The 27,621-nt window shown below is 41.6% G+C and overlaps 1 protein-coding gene across 1 annotated transcript in view; it reads right to left on the bottom strand.

The window, feature by feature from the left end:
- Positions 1–18,026: 18,026 nt before the first annotated feature.
- PDE7B (phosphodiesterase 7B) overlaps positions 18,027–27,621 on the bottom strand; it is a 229,838-nt gene continuing 220,243 nt past the window's right edge. Inside the window, exons 12-14 of the mRNA XM_014955390.1 lie at positions 25,173–25,269; positions 20,979–21,059; positions 18,027–20,421 (exon numbers count right to left, since the gene is read on the bottom strand). Coding sequence (XP_014810876.1) covers positions 20,204–20,421; positions 20,979–21,059; positions 25,173–25,269 — 396 coding nt within the window. The 3' untranslated portion in view covers positions 18,027–20,203. The remainder of the gene's footprint in view (positions 20,422–20,978; positions 21,060–25,172; positions 25,270–27,621) is intronic.

The raw sequence follows: 27,621 nt of genomic DNA, 5'->3' as shown, positions 1-27,621 counted from the left end.
CTTCTTAAATAAATTGTATTATCTAAAATGACTTAAAACAGAGCTTCAGAATACTTGGAGTGCCTTATTTATGTCCAATTTAAGCAGTGGCTCATAATACAATAGCTGCACTTCACCCAAACTCTTGTCAGTTAGACCGTGGACTGTGTCCCTTGTCTCTCCTGTGTCTTCTCTTCCCCTTCCCACTCACACAGAGTACCCTGGCAGCTGGATTCCCTCATACTCCTGAGTCTTATTTGCACAGTTGTAAGAAATTACTGTGCAAATCTTGTCCTTCTGTTTGAATTTTAAAAGTTATCTTTTGACTAAAACTGGAGCTGAAGTGACTCGCTACTTTATGCTTTTAAAACCATGTCTCCTAGATGTGTTTTTTCTAGTAATTTAGTAGTTATTGAGCATTATCACGTTCTCCCATTCCTCTCGCTGTCCCGAAAAGTTTGACCATCCCTTTCTTTCCGTTTTTAAAAATGCACATCTGCAGCATTACAGAATCACAGAATGCTATGGGGTTGGAAGGGACCTCTGGAGATCATCTAGTCCAACCCCCTGCCAAAGCAGGTCCACCCAGAGCAGGTTGCACAGAAATATGTCCAGGTGGGTTTGGAATGTCTCCAGAGATGGAGACTCCACCACCTCTCTGGGCAGCCTGTGCCAGGGCTCTGCCACCCTCAAAGTGAAGAAGTTCCTTGTCGTGTTGAGATGGAACTTCCAATGTTCAAGTTTGTTACCTCTTGTCCTGTCACTGAGCATCACTGAATAAAGGCTGGCCACATCCTCTTGATACCCACCCTTTAACTATTTATAGGTGTTGATCACATCCCCCCACAGTCTTCTCCAGACTAAAAAGACCCAAGTCCCTCAGCCTTGCCTTGTAAGAGAGATGTTCTAGGTCCCTAATCCATCTGATGTTTTTCTGTGCCCTGTTTACCTACAAATAACCTTGTTTACATGAGGTCCCTGGCCAATACAATGTGCAGAGATGTGGGAGTGATATGGGGAGGGATGAAGAGTCTCAGGAAAGTTAGGGCTCTGGTGGCCTGCTGGAACAGTAAAATGATGTGCCTTTGTCACTGAAGGAGTTTGGGAAACTTATTCTCCTACCATTCCTGATGAAGTTTTGAGTAGGATTTCTTCCTCAGGAGATGCCGGGGAGGTCTCTGGAATGAAAGTTGGGTGGTGTGTGTTATTTTTTTTTAATTAATAAAATTGGAAACAAGAATAAATATTTCCAATGTTTTGAGTAAATAAGGCTGTAAGGGAAAATAAAATGTGGTTGTTTAAAAGCGCTCAAATTTTTTTTCTCTAGGAGGTCCTAAGAGATTTGAGATTCCCTTTATGAGGAGACTAATGACTTGGACTCTTGGACTATCACCATTTGCTGACAAACTCCTGTAAAACACAAGAGGTGGCCAGATACTTACCCCTTGGGAGGGACAACTGATAGATAATCTGTCACATCTCTGTAGGTACAGAGTTTCTGGGGAAAGACACAGCAGAGAACATGCAACAATATTCACTGCCCTCAATCTTTTCCTCTTATCACAATTTAGAACTGAAAAATTTGATGGTCATATTGCCCTCAGTCAACAGCGGGATTTAATAACATTCACTTATTTTAAGATACAAGTCCTTATTACAATTCTAAGAGAAAATGCAGCTTTTTTCTGAATAGCACTGTCCTCAATATTAGTATTAATGAGGTTTTTTTTTCTTTTGGGCATGAATATTCATCCTAATTAACACATTTGGCATTGAGAACATACTGCTTTGTAAAAGATCCGTCTTACGTGTAGTTTCACTGGCATTTGTGAAGAATGACTTGATAATACTTTTATCTGTTTAGATATTAAGATTATGTAATCTCATTTCTTTTATAAATATAAACATTTTGTTATTCTTCAATGTTAAATAATAATAATGTTAATATTAGCAGCTTAACGTTCTTCTCTTAAAGTTTTAATGGTAGACCTCTAGAATTTGAAAACTGACGGTGACCAAAACTGTAAAACCAAGCAGATTATTACATACATTTATTTATTTTATCCTGCTTTATGTCCTTTATTTTTCAGTGCTAGTGCCTGCTGTCTCATAAACTTCTGCTCATGTGTCAGCTCACAGGCTGTGCTTTTCCAAACAAGGTAAAAGGGAAGAATTATTCCCAGATCCAGAAAATTTTTCTTGAAACTTCCTTGAAGTGTAATTGTAGGTATCAATCACCAAATTCTTTCAGAGTACCTGTAAAAAAAAATTCATAATTGACTTTGTAGAGTCTAAATGGTAGCTACAAGATTTACAAGGCCGTTAATAACTATCACTAGCTAGTTAACGCTAACTCCTGCTAAAATCTTTGCTTTTGTGATTTTTGTTTGAGGCTCTAAAATACTGATTTCTGTCTCTGGAGGTGTTTTTGAAAGGACATGAAACTTTCTTGGTTTCATTTCACAGCTTATACTTTAGTTCATTTTTCCTTGCAAAACTTTTGAAAATCTTTGTTCGAGGATAAAATCTATGCAAGGTGGATATATGCTTTTCATTTGGCTATATCTTTGCAGTACTTATATTAAATTACATAACTGAATAGTGAAGCTATTGTAGTGTTTCTTCAATAAATGTACTCACTTTTTTTTCCCTTTCTTGCCTTACTGCTTGTATGCGGCATCGTGCATTTTGTATAATTCATATATTGCAGTTCTGTTCCATTCAGTTGTTTCCCCAGCCTCTCTTGTCTCAGTATTTCTTCCTCTGCTGGCAGAGTCAGACTCTCTTGGTCACTACCTCCTTCAAGATTCTTTCCATCTTTTCAAGGTGTAAGGATTATTAAGAGAGAATATTAATCCTCAGGGGTAAAAGAAATAGGTTAAAAAGAATAAGAGAGGGGGTATTGCAAGAAAGCACGATTGAACCATCCGATTTGTCAGCAAGTTGTGATTAACAAACATAGTTCTGTCTCCAAAAAAACTGGAAATGAATAAATTCCACAGTAGGATATGGGGGCTTCTGTCAGAGATGCTCACTGCACTTTAAATTGTCCAATTTCATTTTTAGTTCATTTTTCCTTGCAAAACTTTTGAAAATCTTTGTTCGAGGATAAAATCTATGCAAGGTGGATATATGCTTTTCATTTGGCTATATCTTTGCAGTACTTATATTAAATTACATAACTGAATAGTGAAGCTATTGTAGTGTTTCTTCAATAAATGTACTCACTTTTTTTTCCCTTTCTTGCCTTACTGCTTGTATGCGGCATCGTGCATTTTGTATAATTCATATATTGCAGTTCTGTTCCATTCAGTTGTTTCCCCAGCCTCTCTTGTCTCAGTATTTCTTCCTCTGCTGGCAGAGTCAGACTCTCTTGGTCACTACCTCCTTCAAGATTTTTTCATCTTTTCATGGTGTAAGGTTTATTAAGAGAGAATGTTAATCCTCAGGGGGTAAAAGAAATAGGTTAAAAAGAATAAGAGAGGGGGTATTACAAGAAAGCACGATTGAACCATCCGATTTGTCAGCAAGTCGTGATTAACAAACGTAGTTCTGTCTCAAGAAAACTGGAAATAAATAAATTCCACAGTAGGATATGGGGGCTTCTGTCAGAGATGCTCAGTGCACTTTAAATTGTCCAATTTCATTTTGAAGATTTGGAGCTTTTGAAGATTTAAGTGTGTAGCTTAACTAGAAGGAATAGGATAGCTGTTAAAAATCACTAGTGTATAAAGAGGGAAATTTTTCATTATTTTTCAAAATACTGGTTTGGGTTGGAAGGGACCTTAAAGACCATCCAGTTCCATCCCCCTGCCCTGGGCAGGGACACCTCCCACCAGACCAGGTTGCTCCAAGCCCCATCCAGCCTGGCCTTGAACCCCTCCAGGGATGGGGCAGCCACAGCTTCTCTGGGCAACCTCTTCCAGTGTCTCACCACCCTCACAGCAAAGCATCTCTTCCTAACATCTAACCTAAATCTTCCCTCCTTCAGTTTAAAACCATTACCCCTTGTCCTTCCCTCATGTGGAAGCACCTACAGGAGATGTTTGAACTTGCCATCCTAGCAAAAAATTAAGATTATAAAACATTCTGTGTTGCTGGAGAGATCTTTTTCTTTACATTCAACGTCACGATTTGTACTTGGAGATTAGAATAGTAGTTTCATTTGCAATATCATAACTTTACTCTGTTTTATCTAGCTATTATTTAGCTAATTAGCAGAGATATTTTTGATTGTGCTAGACGTTAGTTTCCATGGTATTCTTTGTTTAGAGCATTAGTTCTAATAAGCAATTATAATAATCAAAAGGCCCTTCTTTTGAGATTCATTATTTTCCCCAATAATCCTGTCAGCAGGATCTCCTTCTGCAACGGGAGTTTGATTATTTTTTATGCATGTTGAAAGAAAAACGATGTGGTGCTTTTGTTCCAGCTCTGTTTCTGGTCCTCTTTACATTTTAATTCCTGCTTACATTTTTTGATTCAGGCTCTTTGCCTGGAGAGCTGAAACAGATTTTAAAAGCAGATTATTTATGCATGTGAGCGGGAGTGTTTAGACTCTCATTTTGATAGTTATCGGGATGGAAGTATTCATACCTTTTAAGCTTAATTTAAGCATTTCATTTCAATGGGTCAGAGAACCAAAAGCAGGAGCCTAAATTCCTTCTTTAGAGAGGTGGGGGCACAGTGTGCGGGGGTGGAGTTGTCACCCCTTGGTTGCCCCAAACCCCTCATCAGTAAAAAATGTCTTAGAATTAAATATATTTGAAAACTTTGAAAAGAATTGATGGAAAAGGCTGGTCCGTTCTGCAGATGAACTGCATGTGTTTAACCACCAGAGAGCAGTGTTATATCAGAGCTACGCTGCCAATATCAAATTTAAAAGTAATTTTGCTTTGTCTAACAGCAGAATTTTAATCCCTTTATATTTATATTTTTATCTTTTTAGTGGTATTTACTAAACTGTAGAGGTACGTGATTCTGAGTTACTGGTTACATATATTTATGTGTATTTGGCTTAGTAAAAAGCCAACACTAGGCTAAATTATTCTCTTATTAGTAAAATAAATCTCCTACTTAATTTTCCTAACGATTTAACACCTAGGAGAACTGAGAGAAGATTTTATGCAGCAAGCTGGAGAAGAGCTTCACCTGGCAGTAAGCTTTTCCTGAAGAAATATCCTCTCATATCCCACGTAAAATGCCTATTGGAAAAAATGTCTGTCTGTGGTGCAGTAATGAGCATTGCCATGGAATTGCAGGGATTTGTGTGGAAAAGAAAAGCAAAACCCCAAAGTTTTAGATTATACAAGTGAGAATATGCTGCTACTTACTGAGCAAAAGTCAAAGTGACTGTCTGGCATAAAAATTCACATTTTTCTTTCAGGTGAAAGATGATACTCTTGGAAGCATACACATTTTTTGCTCTTCACAGATTAGATGTTAGGAAGAAATTCTTTGCAGTGAGGGTGGTGAGACATTGGAAGAGGTTGCCCAGAGAAGCTGTGGCTGCCCCATCCCTGGAGGGGTTCAAGGCCAGGCTGGATGGGGCTTGGAGCAACCTGGTCTGGTTGGGGCCAACCCATTGCAGGGGGTTGGAACTGGATGATCTTTAAGGTCCCTTCCAACCCAAAACATTCTATGATTTTATGTAAACAATGTATTGAGCGTGTTTAGGTGCATTCATAAGGCTGAGTAAATTCTGCTTGGGCAAGGTTTAGCCTTCAGTAACGCTCCTGCGTAGCTATCGACTAGAGCAGAGTTGCCAGAGTGGAACTAAAGCTACATATTTTAAAGGAGGGTTATCTTACCCATCATATCACCTTGAACTGTGAAGAACTTGTACATTTAAGATCTCCCTTCCTGTCGTCTTTGCTTCCTCTTTAGTATTCTGCATTTTCCTTAATGGGGAAAGTTAAACTAGATTGATTGATCCCTCTTCTCTGTTTTACTTTTTTGTTCTTATGCTGTATTTCATAGAATCATAGAATTGTCTAGGTTGGACGGGACCTTAAAGATCATCTAGTCCACCCATCAACCTAACATTGCTGGGAGGCAGTTGCTGCTGAGCAGCAGCTGCTGGTATAAAGGAAGAGCAGGAAGAAATCCAAAGTAAGATTAAGGTTTAGATTCTTCACGTGTTATTGTTGCCTTACAGTTGTTTGATGCGTTGTCACCTTATAGTTTACAGCCTGTGAGCATTTGTCTTGGGTTTTGATAGTGAGAGCTGTTGGAATCTGTTAAAAGTTCCAAAATAGTAGTATGCATCAGCGAGGCTGGTTGTGTCTTCTGCTGAAGTGAGGGGGTTAAAAGTTCCAAAATAGTAGTATGCATCAGTGAGGCTGGTTGTGTCTTCTGCTGAAGTGAAGGCTTTTTTGTCCTTTAGAACACTGCTTTTTTTGGTATTTGTATTTTGTTGTTCTTACTTAATTTTGCCTGGCTGGTATTTTAGTCATCTTTTTCCATTACACTTTTTCTAGTAGGTGTATTGCTTGACTTCTACCCCATGTTTGACTGTCATCTCCTGGGGCAGACTTGATAAGCCAGGCTGTTTTTGTTATCCTCTTTCCTTGCTTGTGAGGATGTGCTTCTGAATAGAAGTCAAGCTCGATGTTCTTGGTTTTGATTTTGTGGAGGTAGGAGCTGCCTTACCAGCAACTACAGTGGGAAAGTAATTTGAAAGTCGGTATTTTGTGATAGTAAAAATAGCTAGTTTGAAGTCGTGCTTTGATTTGACTCAGGTGTAATGTGGGTTTTATCAAGAACCTTATCTGCCTGTTTGACCACTCAAATGTTTTTCATCTGGTTGTGTTTGCTTCTTAGGTCTTCTGTTCCTCTCATATGCACTGAGTGTATAAGCATTATATTAAGGTTTTACTCATTATGTTTCTGCAGGGTCTTTTTTTTCCAAAACTTCTAGTAACTCTTCAGTCCCTTTGTTTTTTCTCAGTAGTGACATAGCCTTTTCTTTAAGATTTGAAGAACATACTTTGTATTTAGGATGTTAGAATGATGAGACTGCTGGTGAGACTGATCTCTACCAAATAAAATACTCTCTAACCTAGATTGTCGCTGGTATCGTGGTTTGTGATGTTGAGTTAGAATTTTGAGGTCACAAATAAAAGAGAGAAATATTAACATATGGTAAGCTAAATAAACAGAATTCAGGAGAACCTGCTTCATGCTTTGTAGGCTCTTGGTGCTGTTGCTAGGAGAAGAGCGCGTCAGCAGTTCTCTAAGCTGGTAGTTGCCTGGGGAACCCATAGAAACTTGTGCTATTTCTACACATCTGTACAAACTCACAGACAATCTTTTTTTTCCCTCTGTGCTCCCCTTTTCCCTCCCTCTCCAGGGAAATAAAAGCCCTGGATGAAGGAGGTTGCATCTTGATGGTGGGACTAAGTCCTTTCTCAGTCTCCAGCATGCAGGGGTGTCCCTTACAGGAAAGACCCAGTAGCTTGGAAGGAAATAGTGTGTGTCCAGACCTTGACCAAGCACAATAATTGTCAATAGTTGACCTGATACAAGTTGAAGATCATGAACATCACATCTGGGAATGGTCACTGGCACTTTCATTTGGAAGTTGTTGCTGTTCTGTTGCTTAAACAAGAGTCAAAGTCTCACAGATTGGATAGATTTTAGGAAAAGGGAAAATTATTTACTTCAAAAAAAGCAGGATCGTTAATTTCTGCTAAAATAATCCTTTAATAGAGGAATAAGTTAAACTGCTTGCTAGAAGAAAAATCTTTAAACTGAGGATGGTCAAACGATTTGAATCTGCAAGTTGTAAAGAAGCTGGAGGAAGGACATATCTGGCCTTTAATGTTCACTTTGAATAAACCTCAAAGTTATATAGAAATTCAGAAAATTATTGTGACATCTAAGTTTTCTTTTTAAGAAAAGTGGGGTAAAATGGGTGACTATACATCAATTAGCATGTATCCATTCTAGGCAAAAAACTTGTGTGATGGGATCCTATTGCCTATTTTGAAATACTTAGGTAACAGGAGTGATCTCATGTGACTTTATTGGAAAGCAGAACTTTTAAATCATCTTTGACAAAAAATAGCTGTAATAAAATAGTGTCAATTAAAATATAACACTCATATTATCCAAAAATTATATGTTAAATGGATGTAGAACTGATTAACTAGCAGATAATAGTAATCATTGAAAGGAAGTATTTCTACCAAGGTTACAGGGAATGGTTCTAGGTTAATGCAGATTCATATTTTCATTTGTGAAATAAGTGATAAAATTTGTGGGTCATTAAAACCAGAAATTGCATTGTGAGAAATAATGAAGATGGAAATGATGGAACGAAGCCATAATGATAACACCATAGTATGTTAGGTCTTCAGAAAGAGATAATATTCTAGTGCAGTCCGTTGGAAAACTAGAAAGGGGTTTTGTTCAAGTTTATAGGTTTTGCTGCTGTATTCTTTCAGAAATGGAAAATCTGTTTTCAATAACCTGATTTGTCTGGATGCATGAAAAGGGGAAAAGAAAAAAAGAGGTACTAAAAGCCTCTTTCTCTAACAAAGAGAAACATAATGCTAACCAGCAGCAGGAACTGAAAACTAAAATAATTTAAATAATTTAAATGAGAGTGCTTGTCAGTGATGAGCATGACATCCACAGCAGGAAGTGGTGACACTTATTTCTTCTCTGTAGCAGAACCCAAAGCCAGTTCTGCAGCGAATCAACTATGGAGTGAAGCAAAGATGCAAAGCCCTCCTATGGCTTCTGATATCCAGGTCATCAAGGCCTATTAGATGTAAAAGTTCAGGTCTTGGATTTATGAATCAGGTGAGATTTCTATGAAATTTTTCTTATCTGAGTCACCTTTTGACAACGGTGCCTTCCCTCTCTCTCCCTTACGTGGTTTTCTGCAGAGAAGTTTATTTTCTAGCATGTTTATTTTTCTAGCGCATTTATCATGTGTTGTCTTGCAAAGAGACCACCTCTTCCTAAAGATATATTTATTTTTTACATTTTTGAAAGTGCTTTTGGTTTCACAGCGGGAGCAGCAGCCTGTGCTACCCTTGAAGGTGCAAACTCCTTGCTGGTATTCAAGCTTTAAGAAGACTCTGCTATCACAGATCTCAGTTCAAATTTGAGTTTGTGGATGTGCTGTGCCAGCTGAAAAGCAACATCTGCATTATTATATAAGGTAGAATGTAGCTGAGAGTGATATAACACCCACGGGCAAAACTTGAAGCTGTCAAATAACTCAGGAGTGAGGATGGAATCTCTCCCTTTAAATTAACGACACTGAGGTACCAGAAAGGAGGAACTGCAGTGGGATTGGTGAAGGAGTAAGCTCTTTCCCCCCAAAACCCAGCAAAATGTAGAGTTTCTTTTAAGGTTCTTCTTATAGCTGATCAGTTCACCTTTTTTCCACAAAACTGTAGAAGCTTAGCTAGTTTATCATGAAAATAAATGCTCTCCTTTCACATCTAGCTCTCTGCAGGACCTGGGGTGGTTTTCTTCTTGAGCTTTGAAGTGATGTGAATCTGTTACCACCTTATTTCTATTGTGAGGGCTGGTGGTAGGAGCAGTGTTGGTGTCCCTTAGGGGGACCTGGTCTAGAACTAGAGTGCTCCGAGGTGTAACCACAGTGGAAGTAAAAAAATTCCACCTTTTGCTGGCATTTCATCTCTAACAGGACTGTTGAGTGGTAACAGTTGAAATACCAGCTGGTTTTGTTAGCGGTTTAGATGTCAAAGCCTGCAAACACATAGTGGAACTTGTATTTCTCAGTTGTGGAACTGTTCAGAAAGGAAATGAAGGCTGTTGGTGATGTGAGGTTTTATTGTGATACGTTTGGGTCTCGGGCAGATGGAGGGTTTGGCAAAAAAAACAGCTGAAGTCCAGACCCTTTCCCTACACTCCTTCCTCAGCAAACATTGATGGTAAGATTTTTAACTGTGAGCCCTTAGAGCTGGGGAACTGAAATGTATCCAATAGTCTCCTAAAAAAAAAAAATAAATTAGGTTTCATACTGTTGTAAAATGTGCTTAATTAGAACTGTGACAAGAACTGAAGCTGACCTGAGCCTCAGGAAAATGTTTCTCTTGAAATCAAAAAGCCAGGTTTTGTTACAATAAAACCCGCATAGTTTTAACTAGGCAGAACTCAGAAATGACCAAGAAAGACAGAAAATAAGGAGGGGGTTGGAAGTGACTCTTCCTCTGCCTGTCACAACAGGCATGTGAGTGCTTGCTTTTGCTTCTAATTAACTCAGTACCTTTCTAAGTTGCAGCAAAATCCCTCGGGCCCCTCATGTGTCCAGGGGACAGCAAAGCCTGGCTAGAATTTGATTTACTTGCTGCATTCTCCAGGTGAGCTGTGAGCTTCCTGCCGTGGCTCTCCTCCACAAAATACTCTGCAGTCTCCAACCTTTCTCTCTTCCAGCCCAATCCAGAGCATCTCAGAGAAGGAAGAATTCTCCCTTTCTTTTGGGGGCGAGGGGGAGGTCCCTCCACTCTTTAAAGGAGATAACACGTGATTGGGAATATCCTAAATAAATGTCATACTTGCCCAAAGTAAATTATTTTTGTCTTGCTTCTGACTAGTTGGTGTCTTTGAGAGGCTGACCAGGTGTGCACAGGGAGCAAGAGATGTAAGAAAGGTGAAAGTGGGGGCTTGGTAATCAGTTCTAATCCCCTCCAGGTGTGACTCCTGACACAGCGAGCACAAAGGAGTTGAGGGTCGACTGCAGAAGGAGGCAGACTATGCAGCTTCTCCAGGTTTCTTCACTTCAGTCCACTAATACCTTCAGGTAAGATAATTTTTGTGTGTATTATCTTTATATCTACCAGGAAGGTAAATGTAGGAAGTGTATTTGCTATGTTAAAACTTCAGTGTGCACCGTTATGCCCCTGAAGCATACAATGTGCCAGTGTCAGCTGTTTTGAGTAGCTGAAGTACCCATCCAACTTCACCACTGACTTATTTAATTATGTTTCTTAATTTATTTAATGTCTGTCTTTATACAGGCAGTCTTCAGGCAGCAGTGTTGTTGAGGAAGGTTTCTCTTTAACTCAAGAGTTAGGGCAGGTGGCATACAGGTGTGTGTGCATCTTCATTAGGACTTTGTGCTGATAAAAGTGCATATAGTGCACTTAGTGCTGATAAAACCACATCGTGCAAATGGCCACTCCTGGATATTTCTTGTAGTAATGGTAGAACTGATGGTGTTGGCTTTTTTTTGCTGCATTGAGGGGAAATTTTGCAGGTACCATAGGAGGCAGCAGCAACGTCCCAAAGTACTTGTCTTATATACGGAACCTCATCCCAGCAAAACAGGACATTTTAAACAAAGTCTTTTGGTCTCTCAGATGATGATACTAATATATTATTTTTTTTCTCCTCCCTCTAAAGATTGAATTGACATATATTTATCCAATGCAAAATATGAAAGATATAAAAGAGTGGTCTTTGGGATAATATTTTATCTTTTTTTGTTGAATCTCTCTCTGAATCTACCATACATTTTGGTACTTCCTATTTTCTTTGGATTTTGGTTGCCTGAAGTTCTGAGTTTGTCTCCAGATGTTGGTAGGTCCTGTTACAGCAATGAGGCTGGGCATCAACTGCATGTGTTAGGGGTAGCTCTACATTTTTCTATTTGGTAGCTATATATTTTCATAAATATGCTTATGTATGAGCTAAGCTCAGAGGAATCCTCTGCACATACGAATAAGAACTCTGGATTTGGAGCATAACAGCTGCTGACCTGCATGAGTAGGTCATGAAAGTGTCATTTTAAACAAAAGGTTGATTTAAGTCTTAAAGTATGTTTTCTCCAAGATTATGATTTTAATAATATTTGTTTGTAACAGAGAATTTTCTTTGTGTTCATATAAATGTTCAATCTTCTTTTAAGTTTGCCTTGTGGTTGAAGGTTAGTGCATTCTTGCAGCAGCAGCTTCCACAGGTGTTGCTTTTCTTTGTTTTAGCTGTGTTTTGAATAACGGAAAACAAAAGCTCTCGATCTGCCCAAATGCTTATTTTTATAGCTGGTACTAATGAAGCTACAGCCTTTTTTTCCCCTGTCTCTTCTTTCTGGGTTGGTTTTTTTTTGTGTGTGTGTGTTTCAAATGGTTTCTTGCCACCCTTCTTTGCACTTCCCACTCTTGTACTTGCACTTTCTAGCGAGGGGTGATTAGTATGACAATTATGGCATAGAGTTTATCTCTGGGTGGTAGGAGAGGTGGAGAGAATAGTACAACTCCTCTTTATCCCTGTTTGTATGAATTCTGACACTCCATTTTAGTTACAGCTCCTTATGGCACCCAGGTCCCCTTCCTAATCTAGTACAATATTTTAGAGCCGTGTAGGATTCAACTCTTCTCTCTAAAGTGTGTTACCATAAAATGGTCTGACATGAAATTTATTTGCTGGTGTGACTCTTTATCCCTGTTTGTATGAATTCTGACATTCCATTTTAGTTACAGCTCCTTATGACACCCAGGTCCCCATCCTAATCTAGTACAATACTTTAGGATTCAACTCTTCTCCCTAAAGTGTGTTACCATAAATTGGTATGATGTGAAATGTATTTGCTGGTGTGGCAGTCTCTTCCTTGTGTGTTTAGGTCTGTGTGGCCCCACGTGGACACCCAGGGCAGTTTTTAGGAAGTGGTGCTGCTGGTAGCAAAATTCAATTTAGGATGGAGCTGTTGCATGATGTTTGGTGTAACTCTGCCCGAGACCCAAACTAGCCCAGGGTACAGCAAGGTGATCCACTGGCTTCAGTGGCAGAGCCAATTTAAGCCCTTTCCTCTCTCTCCCCTGGTTCATTTTCTGTCTGTCCCTAAATAGCTGTTTGAGACTGTGCTGTATAAAATGTCACTTAGAGATCGAGAGGTGCAGAGGTGGGAACATAATCAGCCTGCCTTGTTGCTAAAACCAGCATATTCTGTAACTACACCCATGTTGGCCTGGAGAGGACTGGGCTGTGTTGGACATTGCAGAGACCCTGCCCTTCCTCACCTTCAGGGGAAAGGAGTGTCTGTCACCTAAATAGTTGTTTGTCATACTGCTTCTTTTCTTAATGAGTAGTCCTGTTTCTCAGATTCTCCACTTGAGGTTTAAACCCCAGTGAAGTCTTTGGCCAGGACAAAAGAATTGCCATTTTATTTCTCTTTTGCTGAGAAGTTCAGTGATTCATTTCAATGTGCCGGTCTGCATTATTAGCTTTGAACTTTTAAACATCAGCTTCCTCACAGACAGGGCCTGTGCAGAGTAGGAAGATGTACTGACATAGCTGTTCTTCAAAATAAGGCTGCTAAATCCCTTGTGGAAAATTGTGAGTGGTTTTCCAATGCTGACTACGTAAAACTTCTCCTGGAGAAACCATCACAAAAATTGTGAGTGGTTTTCCAATGCTGACTATGTAAAACTTCTCCTGGAGAAACCGTCACGGAAGGGACCTCTGGAGATCATTTAATCCATTAATTTAATCCAATCCATTCATTCAATCCAATCGTTTAATCCAACCCCCCTGCCAAAGCAGGGCCACCCAGAGCAGGTTGCACAGGAACGTGTCCAAATGGGTTTGGAACATCTTCAGAGAAGGGGACTCTACCACCTCTCTGGGCAGCCTGTTCCAGGGCTCTGCCACCCTCACAGGAAAGAAGCTCCTCCTCATGTTTAGATAGAACTTCCTATATTCAAGTTTGTGCCTGTTTCCTCTTATCCTGTCCTTGGGCACCACTGAAAAAAGACTGGTCCCATCCTCCTGATGCCCACTCTTTAAGTATTTATAGGTGTTGATCAGATCGCCCCTTGGTCTTCTCCAGACTAAAAAGACCCAAGTCCCTCAGCCTCTCCTTGTAAGGAAAGATGCTCATCACCTTTGTAGCCTCTGCTGTACCCTCTCCAGCAGTTCCCTGTCCTTCTTGAACTGGGGAGCCCAGAACTGGACCCAGTGCTCCAGATGGGGCCTCACCAGGGCAGAGCAAAGGGGGAGGATGACCTCCCTCAAACTGCTGGTCACACTCTTCCTGATGCCCCCCAGGATGCCCTTGGCCTTCTTGGCCACAAGGGCACATTGCTGGCTCATGGTCATCCTATTATTCACCAGGACTTTCAGGTCTTTTTCCTCAGAGCTGCTCTCCAGAACTCCATCCATATATAGAACAGACCTTTAAGGGGCTTCATTCTAGAATCCGTTCTGCACTTCAGCTTCCATGTGGGGACACATGGAAACATTTTCTGATTCTGAAGGATGGTGGTTTTTTTTTTAATTTTAAGAAAGTAAATTTAAAATATTGGCTAAAATAACACTGACGCCTATATTGAGTTCACTTGTGGCATTTGTGCTGCACAAACTATTGTGAGTGTTGGTACTGAAGACTTTGAAGTAGAAGTAAATTCTGGCTCTAGGAATGTATCAAAGTCAAGAAGAGTTGTCCCTGCAGGGGCAAATGTCCAACAGCCAAATGGACACTTGGCACTGCAGGGACGACTCTTCACTTAGAAATACTTATCAGTGTGGAATGTCAATATTTTCTGTATTTTCAAGTAAACTTCACAGGCCTGTCATGTTGCACATATCATATATATATATAGCATGTTCTGCGACCGATAATAAGAAAACTGATATTAAAACTTGCCAATGATATCAATGAGAACTAGTTACTGGAATGGAAAGAGTAGCGAAAGACATTCTTTAAATACTTAAATAGGGAAATATTTTCCCTGGGGTTTGAAAATCCTTCTACTCTATACGCTTAGAAGAAAGATATGGAAAGACTTGTCTTGGTGGTAACTCCATTTAAAGTCCTAAGGGTGAGAGAGAAGTTCTTCTCAGAGACAGTGCACTGGGGAAGGGACTCTTTTGTTGGTGGGAAGGAGAGGCTGTGGGTGGGTGGATGGATGGATGCAGCAGGACTTCTGCTGCCCTGTCAAACCAGAATGTCTTCTGCAAACTAAGGAGATGCTTTCAATCAACCATCTCTACCAAAGAACTTTAGACACTTCATTCATTTTTATTTTTTTTTTTAATTTTTTTTATTAGTTGTCATTCTTTGACATGATGAATACTTACAGCAGTATGTTAAAAAAGATACAGTTAAGTCTCTTGGCATCACTGCATAGCAGTCACAGCATTTTCACACAATCTAGTGCTTCCTTTCAGAATGATGCATATGGCATATATACGCACATATGGGGGGCTGGTTCTTGGTCCCAGTGAAGGTGGTGGGACCAGTGTTTGGCCCGTAGAGTTGTATAAGATATGTGAATATGTATATATAAAATGCTTTACAATAAACTTGACATATACAATCTTGAATTCAAAGATAAGCAGAATATATTTTACATCCAAGTCAAACTTATGCTCTGCACTTAAAAGTTTATGTACCTAAAATATCAGAAGGATTACAGAAACAAATAATAGAATAATAGTTTGCACCAATCGAAGTGATTTGGATACGTATTCATGGCATGAGCTTGCCTTGGGTTTGTGGTTTGGGGTGGCTTTTTTTTTGGATTTGCAGGATCTTAATTCAAATTTAAGTATTGATTTTTAGTTTTTTATTATTTCTTTTTTTTGTGGGCCATTTGTAGGTGGCATCAGGAGGGGAATGGGAGTACTTTATAGACAGCTCAGCTGAGTGACTTAAAATCTAAGGCTGTAACTTGTGACTAGTACCCTAATTAATGCCTAAAAGTAAATTTTTAACTACTTTGAGTGTTTCTCCTTTCTGAGGAGAGCCCATTTGGGAGGGCTGGTGCGTGTTCCCTCTGTTTTGTTGGACACTTTTAATAAAAAACTTCAACCACAATGGTGGCATCAGGAGGGGAATGGGAGTACTTTATAGACAGCTCAGCTGAGTGACTTAAAATATAAGGCTGTAACTTGTGGCTAGTACCCTGATTAATACCCAAAAGTAAATTTTTAACTGCTTCGAGTGTTTCTCCTTTCTGAGGAGAGCCCATTTGGGAGGGCTGGTGCGTGTTCCCTCTGTTTTGTTGGACACTTTTAATAAAAAACTTCAACCACAGAGTGGAAAAGCTGGTGAGAGAGCTATGCAGTGGGAAAAGGGGTTTGTCTCATTTACTGTGGCAGCAGCCTTCTCACTCATAAGGCAGGGAGATGAATTATTTATTTTTTTTCCATGAAAACCAATAGTTTATACAAAAATAATTGGCCCATGTTGTCAATTAGGTTACAGAAAACTAGAGATCAGGTGGGTTTCTTTCCTCCATGGACTCTGCTTAATCTAAGCTGCTCCTCTCACTGTTTCTGTGTTTCAAAGGTACACGTTTTCAATAGGCCTTTTTTCCCCTGGAACATTGTCCATTTAAAAACCCAAAGGTAGATAAAACCTTTACTTAAGAAAAATGCCTATTTGTGCATTACTTTAACAGCCTAAAAGTTTCACTTATCACCACCGTGTGCATTACTTTAACAGCCTAAAAGTTTCATTTATCACCACCAATTATTATTATTGTTGTTATTGTTATTTAGATAGAATTGGCCTCTGATGGTATGAAATCCGCATTAAAAGAAACAAGGTTTCAATCAAATGAATTGTATTTGCAGGGCATAAAAGTGTTTTAAACTCCTGCTTTTAGCAGTTTTCTGCTTCTTTCCTTATATGAAAAGTTTAGCTGTTTTAAAACTTCGGTATCTTTTAGCTGCACTGGCCCAATAAGAAACAGAAAACCCTTGTAAATCATTTTTCTAAGTGGCTGATAGGGCTGACACGGCAGAAATCTCTACTGTCTGCATAGGTGTTTTTCTCTTCTGCTGGCAACCTGGGGAGAAATACAGAAATGTCCTCCAAACTAGAGAATACCAAATACCTATCACAACCGCACATACTGAGCCCTGGAGTGGCTGAATTGGGTACGTTTTGGGTTCTTCAACAGGAAATCAAAGGGAAACATTTTGCATTACAGACCCCAGGACATCTGGCCTCCAGAGCCGAACTTTGCAGGGTGCTTTTGTCTAGAGCACCTGAGGCAAAACTAGCCCAGACCCAAATTTGGTGTAATGGCTTTGGCTTCATAAGTACAGAAGCGTTTCAGGAGCTGCCCTGAGCCTATTTCAAGCTTTGTTTCATCAGACAAGGGCATTTGAAATCTAGCAAGGATGCGCAGTGCACCAAAAAACCCCACCACCTCTTCCTTTTAACAGCTTTTCAAAGTTGGGAAGTTTTAACTGGGTAAGAGCGGGCTTGTGATGGATGCTGTAGGCTCTAATTACAGAAAAGGTCTTGGTTTTATTGCAGTTGGAACTTGATGTGTACCTAAAGCTTTCCCCTTGGACCTATTTTCTGGAAGCTCCTCAGAAACACCTCAACAACGTAGCTGTCAAGAGCTTTTTATGCTGCTAGAAACCGGGTTTGTTTAACTAAACTTCAGAACACTTTAAACAAGAAAATAATCTTTGAACTAGATGGAAAATGGCTTCCATTTCTGAGTAAAAAGACAAAACAGGGGAAATTATATACTCTTGTATGTACTTAAGTGCTTCTAAGCAGCACATTACACTGCTTGTGTAATGTTCTAATAATTGTCCTAAATCTGTCAGGAGAAGGAAAGATACAGCTAAAAAGCTGCAAAGTGGTGATGCTCCTGCCCCTCCCCCCACAAGCAGGTGGTTAAAAAAGACATTTATGTCCTGTAGTTAGAAATAATTGTTTTCTACTACAACTCTCTGTCTTTGCTTGTTGTGGTACTTCTACTACGTGAGTGGCATTTAGAAGAGGGAGAAAGAAGAATGCTCTCTACTGCTTACAGCTTACAAATCGGTAGAGGAGGAGAAAAACATTGTTCTTGGGATGGTGTCTTCCACCTTCCTACTTCACTGGGGTTCCATTTGGGATGGTGTCTTCCACCTTCCTACTTCATTGGGTTCCATCATCAAGGCCAGGATGGATGGGGCTTGGAGCAACCTGGTCTGGTGGGAGGTGTCCCTGCCCAGGGCAGGAGGGTTGGAACTGGATGGTCTTTAAGGTCCCTTCCAACCCAAACCATTCTATGGTAATTCTATGATTCAGTTTCTTTCTCTGAAGATACATGTCCAACCTGAACCATTCTATGATTCTGTTTCTCTCTCTGAAGATACATGTCCAAGGAATTAGTAGAGTAGAACATCTTTCGCTAAAACTTAAGCTTTTTATTTTCCTTTAAACATATTAGTCAACTTACGAGCATGAGCCCTTTGTCTTATCAAGCCAATATTTGCTGTAATTGAGAGAAATCCTTTATCTCCCTTTACACTTCTATGCGTAAACATTTTATTTCTCAAACACCAGCTTAAATAGCTCATTCTTTGTTTGCCTCTCCAAAAAATTCATGTCCAAATATGATTATATGGTCGCTAGTTCTTTTGAAAAACACAGATTTGATGTGCTGGGGGTTTATAACACTGCACTTTTTACCTGAATGCAGTTATTTTTTCTAGGGGCAGGGAGAGGAGGGCAGTCACTTTGGTACAATGCAGTAGTGTCTGAGAACACAATCTCATTGAAATATTGGAAACTTGGAAAATTGTATAAAAATTAACTCAACTAAGGTTGTTTATGGCATGATAAGGCCATTTATCTTTCACAAACATGAGACCATAGAAAATTCCTCCTCTACTACAATAGTTAAGATGATTTTTCTTAAAGGTCTGGCTACAACCCATTTTTTTTCCTTCATTGAGGGAGACTGAGCTACAAGACAGTTGAAGTATTTAATGTTTTTTTTTTTTTTAATGAAAATTAGAATACAAATGCATTTCAATTCTGGCTATCTATCTAAGGAGGGAATGTGGGGGGAAAAAATCAGCTACACTGCAACATCACTCCAGAAAACAATTGGACTCCAGAACTATTAGAATGTCGTGCTCTGTAGATCACTAAGCTACTTAGTAAAAATTCACGCTCTTGAATAAATGTTCATCAGGTCGACCTGTGAAATTCGGTGGTGTTGCTGTGGGGTTTGATTTTATGGTTTGGTGTGGTTTTTTTTTTAGAACTTAAAACTTCAGGCTCTGTGAAACATTTGCCTAGGCCAAACGTGCCAGGTGCCACGGATTAACAACATGGACCCATATGGAATGTGTTTGAAGTTTTTGAGAAGTTCTCCTGCAGATTTCATTCCCTAATGACCTTTGATACACCTTGGATAGTGGAAAGGCAGTTCAGAATCGTTATCTTGTGACCGTATGGTTTTGGCAGCTATCAATCAGAAGATGAAGGAAGTTAAGGCTTTTATCCACAAACGATGGTGTATATTAATAAACTCTATACCATATTTACAAATGCTTTCTCTTGTATTAAAACTAACAGTATTCTGTTCACAGTGCCAATGTTTTTACAGGTAGCAATCCCACAGTACTCCAGTATTTTGGCATGGGAATCAGTAGCGCTTTGTATTTACAGAAAATGTACACGTATGAATATAAACATGTTACTGGAAACAGTACTCAAAAGATAGATCTGTTCGTGTTTCAAAGGTTTAGACTGTACAACACCTTCCCTTTGGGTTGCGAGGGTTCCTTGCAATGAGAAGATCCCCGTCTTTTATCCAAAGTGGCATAAAAATGGTTACCAAAACGAGCCTTGTTACACTGGAGTTGTGTATACGGAGAGTAACTTCAGTCCAGGTTTTTATAGATCTGTTGTTTAGTGCACAGAATACAAAAGTTAAAAAGGTTTTTTGTTTTAATTACTAAAATAACCAGACTCTCTCTGCCCTCTGCGAGCGCTGTCTCACTCAGCCAGTGTCCCCTGGATGCTGAAGATGCTGGTGGTTTAATGTGCAGCCCAGCTGCCAGCCTGGGAACCAACAACCATATGGAGCTCTGGGCCTATATACATATGTCACAGTATGACTCATGGTAAATGGATAGATAACCAAGAGTGTCTCTGTCATCTCCTCTGTTCTCTCAGGAATCCTCCCCGCTTCCCTGCAGGCCGTAACGGGCCCGGCTGAAGTTCTGCTGTCTGGGACTCTGCGCTCAAGGCAGTTCGTGATCAGAAGTGACAAATGGCATCAGGCATGCTCAGAAGGAAGAGAGGGGAGAGGAACACCAAGGAGATCCAGAGAGGAACCCAGCAGAACCCTGGGCTCGTCCGTCAGGACCCTTAACAGCTTCTGCTTTGCTGGTTCTTCCCTTTCCGCCATCTTGACAACGTGCTCCGAGCTCCCCGGGGTTTTGCCTGCTGCTGTGGATCAAGACAAGCAGTGCTATAAGGGAAAGTGCAAAGCTGCCACTAAGGAGTCTCTTCTTCATTTAAAGTCTGTTCTTGGCTGCCAGTCACTTGACCTGAGTGGTCGTTGCTCCTACTACTGCTGTGCTGCTTGTGGAGCAAACTCCTCCACTTGGCCTTGTTCCTCCTGAGATGGTTGAGCATGTTTTCAGAGAGGGGGGTGTCACCTGTAAACTGGGCCCACCTCTCGAAGAGCGGCTCTACGATGTACGTCATGAACCCTGGGGGGACACACAAAGGACAGCAGGTGAGGGACAAAGTCATTCCAATTCAGTCATTGGCCCCACAGAGTGCCTCCAGAGGACACAGCGATATAAATGCCAAAGAACCCTCCCGAGAAATAACTATAAGCCCTCAAGCAGCCATGGGTTCCTTCTGAAATGCACAGCTTTTGACCAGCTCGCGTGACAAGATGTGACTTATCTGTATGAGGAACAGTAAAATCTGAGAGAAACAGCATCCTTCTCCAAGGAGGTTTCAGACTGGAAGGTAACCAGTAGTTAATCACACGTTGGCTGTATTTTTTCTCCATGGATATTAGAATGGCCCCTTTTATTCCCCTATGTCATGCAACGACTCCTTTGTCCTTCTATTGACTATTTGGCTTGGATAGGCTTCTTTTTGAGTATTTTATTTAGGATGTGAATCATGACTCTTACGGTACATGCAGTTCTTACTGTTAAAACAACTAGACTGGGGTGGAGGAGAAAAGTATCTCTTTGAGCTTGTTGCCCTACTGAGATAAACCAGGAGAGGAGAGAAGGAAACTGATCCTTACCAATCTGTATGCTGGGTATTGTATCCTTCTGCTGATTACAAAGGGGGCTTATTTCCAGTTCAAATTTTTGTTCCAGGTCACCTGAAAAAAAAAAGAAAAAAGAAGAAAAAATAATTTTCTGATTTTCTGCCAGTTTTCTCTCTTCTTCAGACCTCTACCAGCTTCTTACAGTGACTGCAATTGGGAGGATGTGAGCAGTTGGAATCTTCCACCAGTGATGGCGATGTTAAATGTCTAAATACCTAAAAAGAAGTCGTCCAAAAAAGCATCAGGAAAACTGAGTATCTCTACAAAAAAAAAAAAAAACCTCTCTAAGGAAAGATGACTTTTGAATGAACATTAAATCTGAGCACTTACGTGTTCTGAGGACTTTAATTTGTCCCATTACCGTGGTGTAGCTGGGTATTGGGGCCGTGCCCGTGCTGCTGCATTGAACTTGCATCACTAGTTCCCTGGGTGGTCCAGGAAGTCCCCAGAGAGTCATCTGCCCAGGACTGACATGAGATAGCAGATAGACTTAAACCAAAGTGGTTGATTGAACTCCTTGTCACCTTCACAGCAGAGTATTTGTCTAGTTGGAGCGGGAGGTCTCTAGGTGCGAATCTGGGACTCCCCTGGAGATTCCTGCTGGCAGCTCCTGCTGTGACCGGCCTCAGGGTCTGTCTCAAATTGTTGAAGAACAGCCTGGCTGGGGGATCTGCTCACTCATATGCCACCTCAGACCACTCCTGCTGCAGGATTGACCAAATTTGGCATGGAGAAGATGCTTACAAACAGTCAGTAGAAACTATACCTGCAGGTGCAGAAATGGCCATGCAAGACGGTCCTCCTTGATCTCTGAAGGTCCCTTCCAACCCCTACTGTTCTGTGAGTATATATAGCTAAGACAGGAGATGGTTTTTATGTAGTTGAAGGTAATCAATAGCAATGATCACGCATGTGCTAGAGGGGTCACAGTGGACCACGGGCCAGCTGGATATAAGAATTCAGCAGAAAAACACCTCAGGGAGTCTCATTTGCCCATTACCATCCAGACAACAGTCACTTGTCCTGCTGGAGGGGCTGCATTTCCCCATGCAAGCAATTACTCCATTCAAATACTGCTATGAGTTAGGTTTTTTTTGTTTTAAACACTGTGTGTGCAACACATCCATCCTTTGTGATTGTTTGCTTTCTCTGAGACGCTGCCAGGGCACAGTCCTGGTTACTGCACCGGGTACAGGACCTCTCCTGCCTACAGCATGGAAGGGAAGGGAGATGTGCCCCACGCCCTCAGACAACAGTATTTCATCCATGTGCTTTACTAATAAGAACAGAGTGAGGGCTAGTTATGGAAAGGTTTCCCCATAAGCAAAAGGGACCTGCTAGATCAGACAAAACCACCATATTCAACCCATAAAGAAACATTTTGCTCTTTTCTCCCCACTAACAGTTTTGACTGAAATGCTATTGTGCTATTCAGGCTCTATAGCCCCATGTAAAATACCACGTGCATTTTAAAGCCTTGCTTTTCCTCTCTCTGCAGGATGACATTTCTCCTTAAATGTGAAGGGAATATTTTCAGTTTTAATTAGATATTTAGAGAACATCAGGGAAACATTTTTAGCTTCACAAACAAAAGGAACAATTCAGCAAAACTGAGACAAAATATCAGTTTGTCAAATTTCCAAAGGTACAGTTCAACTGTCCTCTTCTCTACCCCCTTGAAAAATTTTTGACTGAAATTTTTTGGAGTGTGTAACTCCAGCAATGCCCCCTCTAGAGGTATTCTGGGTTCAAAATGCTTGACCTGTCTGGCCTGAAGTGTATCAACACCGTCCTGTCTTCAACAAGTCATTTAATTGGTGAAAATAAGATCTTCCTTTGCAGGGTAAAAACCTAAATCCTGGTCACTTTTCTTAAGCTTCAAGTTGCTACAAAAGTTACTGTGTGAATTAGTTGCTGAGACCTTTTCAGGTTGGGGAAAAACCTTCCAAGCAATTTTAAAACCTCACCAGAGAAACCAATCATTAACGTTGCTTAAACATTAGCCATTTTCTTGAAACTTGTTTCTTGCCAGTTCCAGCTTTTATATAATCAAATCAAGTTGCTTTCCTTACCCTGTGTTCCTAAGTGACTTTTAAAACATCTGAGAACAAGCTAAAGTATTTTCCTGGGAAAGGGTTGTGTTAGGAGCTGCGTTAGGCATCAGGTGCTCCCTGAAATGCACCTGAGTTATTTATTTTATTTGCTAAGAGAAGACGCGTAGCTGCACCAGGTGACTGGGATGTCAGGACCTGAGGCTCTATTAGAAATGTTTGATATAAAAAAACATTGAAACTTTGGATGCATTCCAGAAGGGAGAATAAACAAGGCACTGATTGTGGTATTATCGGCCTCATCTATAGTTAAAAATCAAAACTACAGTTTTCAAATGTTAAACAAACAAAAAAAAAATACCTTCAAGCCCCGGTATTGTGCATAAGGGGATAAAGAGGTCTGCAATAACATTTTAAAGTGATAATGGTATCTAAATAATACTGGGATTTGTATCACTTACCAGGATTATGCAGCCACCAGTGACAGCCAGACCACAGTTTCTCTAAATTCTCCCACATGAAATGCTCTTTCTCTCCCTGTTACGCTTCTAACTGCTCTCACAGGCTCCAGTGTCCCCTTCCAGAGGTCTATTTTAGATGTTATTCTAATAAATCTCGAGTCTTGGGGGAAAAAGGTTACGTTTAGGCTGAGTGCTGTCTGTCTCAGCATGGTCCCTCGATAGGCTGAAGGTGAGATATCACACAACTGGGGAACTGCTCTCATGGGCTGGATATTGATTATGCCTTGATTATACATCTGACTAAAGAAACCTGCATCCAGCAAGCTGCTTACGTCACTTCAAAAGCATCAAAGTCAAATACATTTCACCAGCTTCAGCTGAAACTGGCTGAAAATTAACTTGCTGACCTATTTGTCCTTGGTATAGACTAATTGCGTTAGGTACCAGCTCGAACGCGGCTGAACTTCGTAGTGCAGAATTTTAAATGAACTGAGAACTTCTCCCTGTGCTCTTCCAGCGTTTGTACCACTGGCCTTCAAGCTCTCAGGATGCTCCCAACAAAGAATTTAACAGTGATTAAACTCTGCTGCACCCCGTGTTGTAGCACAGCGTGACTTTGCCTGTGCAGATAGAGCCAAATGGTGTAATTACTGTGCTTAAAAAAAAAAAAAGCCCTGCCTGACTGCACTCTCTGCAGGGGTCTGAAAACATTTGCAATAGGTCCTGGCTGAGCTTTGGCTTGCCTGCTTTGGCCCTTTCAACAGCATTAGAAGAGCTCAGCGTGCTGGGAACCGCGTTTGAACCCTTTCTCCGCGTTTCTGCACAGAGGAATGTGTCACATTTGGGAAGCAGCGAGGGTGAGGCTCCCGTCGGAGCTGGAGCAGGAGCGTGAAAAGTGAGATAAAATGCAGTGGTGGGATTTTGGAGCGGGGTCACCCTGGCACTGTTCCAGCTCAGAAGAGCTACGGGTGATTGGAGGGTGCTTAGAGAAACATAGAATGGTTTGGGTTGGAAGGGACCTTAAAGATCATCCAGTTCCAACCCCCCTGCCCTGGGCAGGGACACCTCCCACCAGACCAGGTTGCTCCAAGCCCCATCCAGCCTGGCCTTGAACCCCTCCAGGGATGGGGCAGCCACAGCTTCTCTGGGCAACCTCTTCCAGTGTCTCACCACCCTCACAGGAAAGAATTTCTTCCTAAAATCTAATCTAATTCTTCTCTCTTTCAGTTTATAACCGTTACCTCTCATCCTATTGCTCTACTTTCTATCAAGTGTCCCTCCCCAGCTTTCTTGGAGCCTCTTTAGGGGCTAGAAGGGTCTCTAAGGTCTCCTCTTCTCCAGGCTGAACAACCCCAACTCTCTCAGCCTGTCCTCACAGCAGAGGTGCTCCAGCCCCATGGGTTCTCCAGCAGAATTCAAGGGCTGGGGTGGAGCAGAGCCTTCCCTCCCTCCTGACACTGCTACAGGAGCAGCGAGGGCAAAAAAACCCTTTCTATTCTTCTATCCCTTCTCACTTTTCAAATAGGGCAGAATATCTTGTTCCTGGGGGTGATTTTGAGGCAAACTGGGTCGGCTGAACACTACCTCTTAGTGGCCACACAAAAAGCCTGAGAAGCTGAGGTGAGAGGGGACCGGCTGCGCGCTGAGGGACTGACCTTGCCGGTAAAACTCTTCGCAGACCCGTTCACTCCACTGTTTGCTGAGGTCCCAGAGCCGGCAAGGGTTGCAAATGTCAGCGCACTTGAGTGCAATCTGAAAGAAGCAAAGAAGAAAAGCACGGTTGAGAAAAAGAGTTCCTGCCTAGCAGTGCTTCAGCAGTCATAGAATGGTTAGAATTGGAAGAGATCGTAAAGATCATCCAGTTCCAACCCCCTGCCATGGGCAGGGACACCTCCCACCAGACCAGGTTGCTCCAAGCCCCATCCAGCCTGGCCTTGAACCCCTCCAGGGATGGGGCAGCCACAGCTTCTCTGGGCAACCTCTTCCAGTGTCTCACCACCCTCACAGCAAAGAATTTCTTCCTAATATCTCATCTAAATCTCCCCTCTTTCAATTTAAAACCATTACCCCTTGTCCTGTCACTGCACTTCCTGACAGAGTCCCTCTCTGGCTCTTCTACAGGCTCCCTTCAGATATTGGAAGGCTGCTATAAGGTGTCCCCAGATCCTCCTCTTCTCCACTTTGAAGCTCCCAGACCTCCCCAGCGATGTGACAGTCCCTCTCTGGCTCTCCTACAGGCTCCCTTCAGATATTGGAAGGCTGCTATAAGGTCTCCCTGGAGCCTTCTCTTCTCCACTTGTGAAGCTCCCAGACCTCCCCAGCGATGCAGGGAAGGGTTAAGATCACCTTTTGGAGCCTCAGACTCACCCTTTTTGAGGAAAGAGCATTTATTTAAGCCGCGAACAAAACTTTGATTCAGCCCTCCCCTTTACAGTAGCGAGAACAAGAGGAGGGACAAATGCCAAGGCTGCAAAGTCTTTTTGGATATTCCTTGCAAGGAATAAGCCAACAAAAGCCTCGGGCTGGCTCCTGCTGGCCGCCTGGCTCCGCATCCCCGGCGGATGACAAGGAAGGGAAGAGCCAAGCTGGTGTATTTGGGCACCGTTCCCCCGCGGTCTCAGCGAGTGACCTTGCATCTCTCTTCAATTACCCTTCGCCTTAACGTCGGCGTGTTTGTGTTTACAAAGCTAAGCACGGGGCCCTCCGCGCTGCCCCTGGCTTGGTTTCACTCAGTTAACTAGTACTTTTAAGTGCTTTGCCCGGGAAGGAGTCAAGAGGGCAAAAAGTTTTTTAAAAATCAAGGAACTGGTTCGGAGAAGTAAGCTGTGTAATGCTCCCTCTGCCTTATTGCCTTGGAACAAGACGTCATGTGCCTCCTTCCTTCCCAGACGGAGCGCAGGCACTTTGCCTGGCAGAGGTCAGCAATCAGCCTGGCACCCGGGAGGAAAACATAAGAAATATTTCCTGTCTAAATTCAGACCTATGTGAACTGGAGGAGGGAAGTCTCCCAGTCACTTTTTTCTCTGTGAACTGGAGGAGGGAAGTCTCCCAGTCACTATTTTCTCTGATTAGAACAAGAGGGAACGGCTTCAAGCTCCAACAGGGTAGGTTTAGATTGAACATTAGGAAGGAATTTTTCACAGAAAGAGTGGTCGGGCATTGGAACAGGCTGCCCAGGGAGGGGGGGGAGTCCCCATCCCTGGCTGTGTTTAAGGGCCGTTTAGATGCAGTGCTGAGGGACATGGGGTAGGGGAGGACTTTGTAGAGTAGGGGAGATGGTTGGACTCGATGATCCCAAGGGGCTCTTCCAACCTCAATGATTCTATGATTCTATGGTACTGTCTATTCAAACAGACCGTTCAAACACCCTTTAATTTATCCTCATCAAGACTTTTTTTTTTTTTTTTAATTTTCTTTCACAACCAATCCACCAGATAAGTAAATCTCACCGTGTCCATGCCCTCCTTCCTATCTTCGAGAAAGTGCATACGGAACTTTTTGCCACGGTTGAGATGTGTAATCCCTCTGCCTTTAGCACTGGCACAACTTTTTTGCCTAATCTGTCCAAAAATAGGATAAACCCATCACCCTGCCCTGCACGGTCCACGCAGGGACCTGACAGCAGATTGTGTTTGATGGAGGACAGGTGAGGGGCTTCCCACATTTCCCAAACCACTGGAGGGGGAAGAATTACCAGATCACAACTGTCACCCTTCCTGTAACCTCGACCAAGCGGTAATGTGTAGATGTTTCTTCTATTAATGATAACAATTACTTAAACTCCTTTATGTATTTAAGAGCAAAATTGATGTCATTTCTCCAGAGAAGAAAATACGCAGCTACTTTAATCACAACAATGCTTTAAATATGTAGAGGTTTGTTCTGAAGAGCCTGGTAGTGACCGCAGCTTAGCTGGAAGAACCAGCTTGAATCTATTTTGATTTTTAAATAAAGCACGGTTGCCTCATTAGCTGGGCAGATCCAGGAGAGAAGCACCCGCTGCCATGGCAACAGCTGTCTCTGCAGAGGCAGGATCTGAACATCCATCACAGGATGGGGACATGGGCACCTGATGTCAGGCTGCCTTGGCAAGGACACCGAGAA

This window comes from Calidris pugnax, unplaced genomic scaffold (genome assembly GCF_001431845.1).
Source record: "Calidris pugnax isolate Ruff unplaced genomic scaffold, ASM143184v1 scaffold231, whole genome shotgun sequence".
Taxonomy (NCBI): Eukaryota; Metazoa; Chordata; class Aves; order Charadriiformes; family Scolopacidae; genus Calidris; species Calidris pugnax.
The sequence above is the reverse complement of the archived record's forward strand: the minus strand, read 5'-3'. Positions and strand labels throughout refer to the sequence as shown.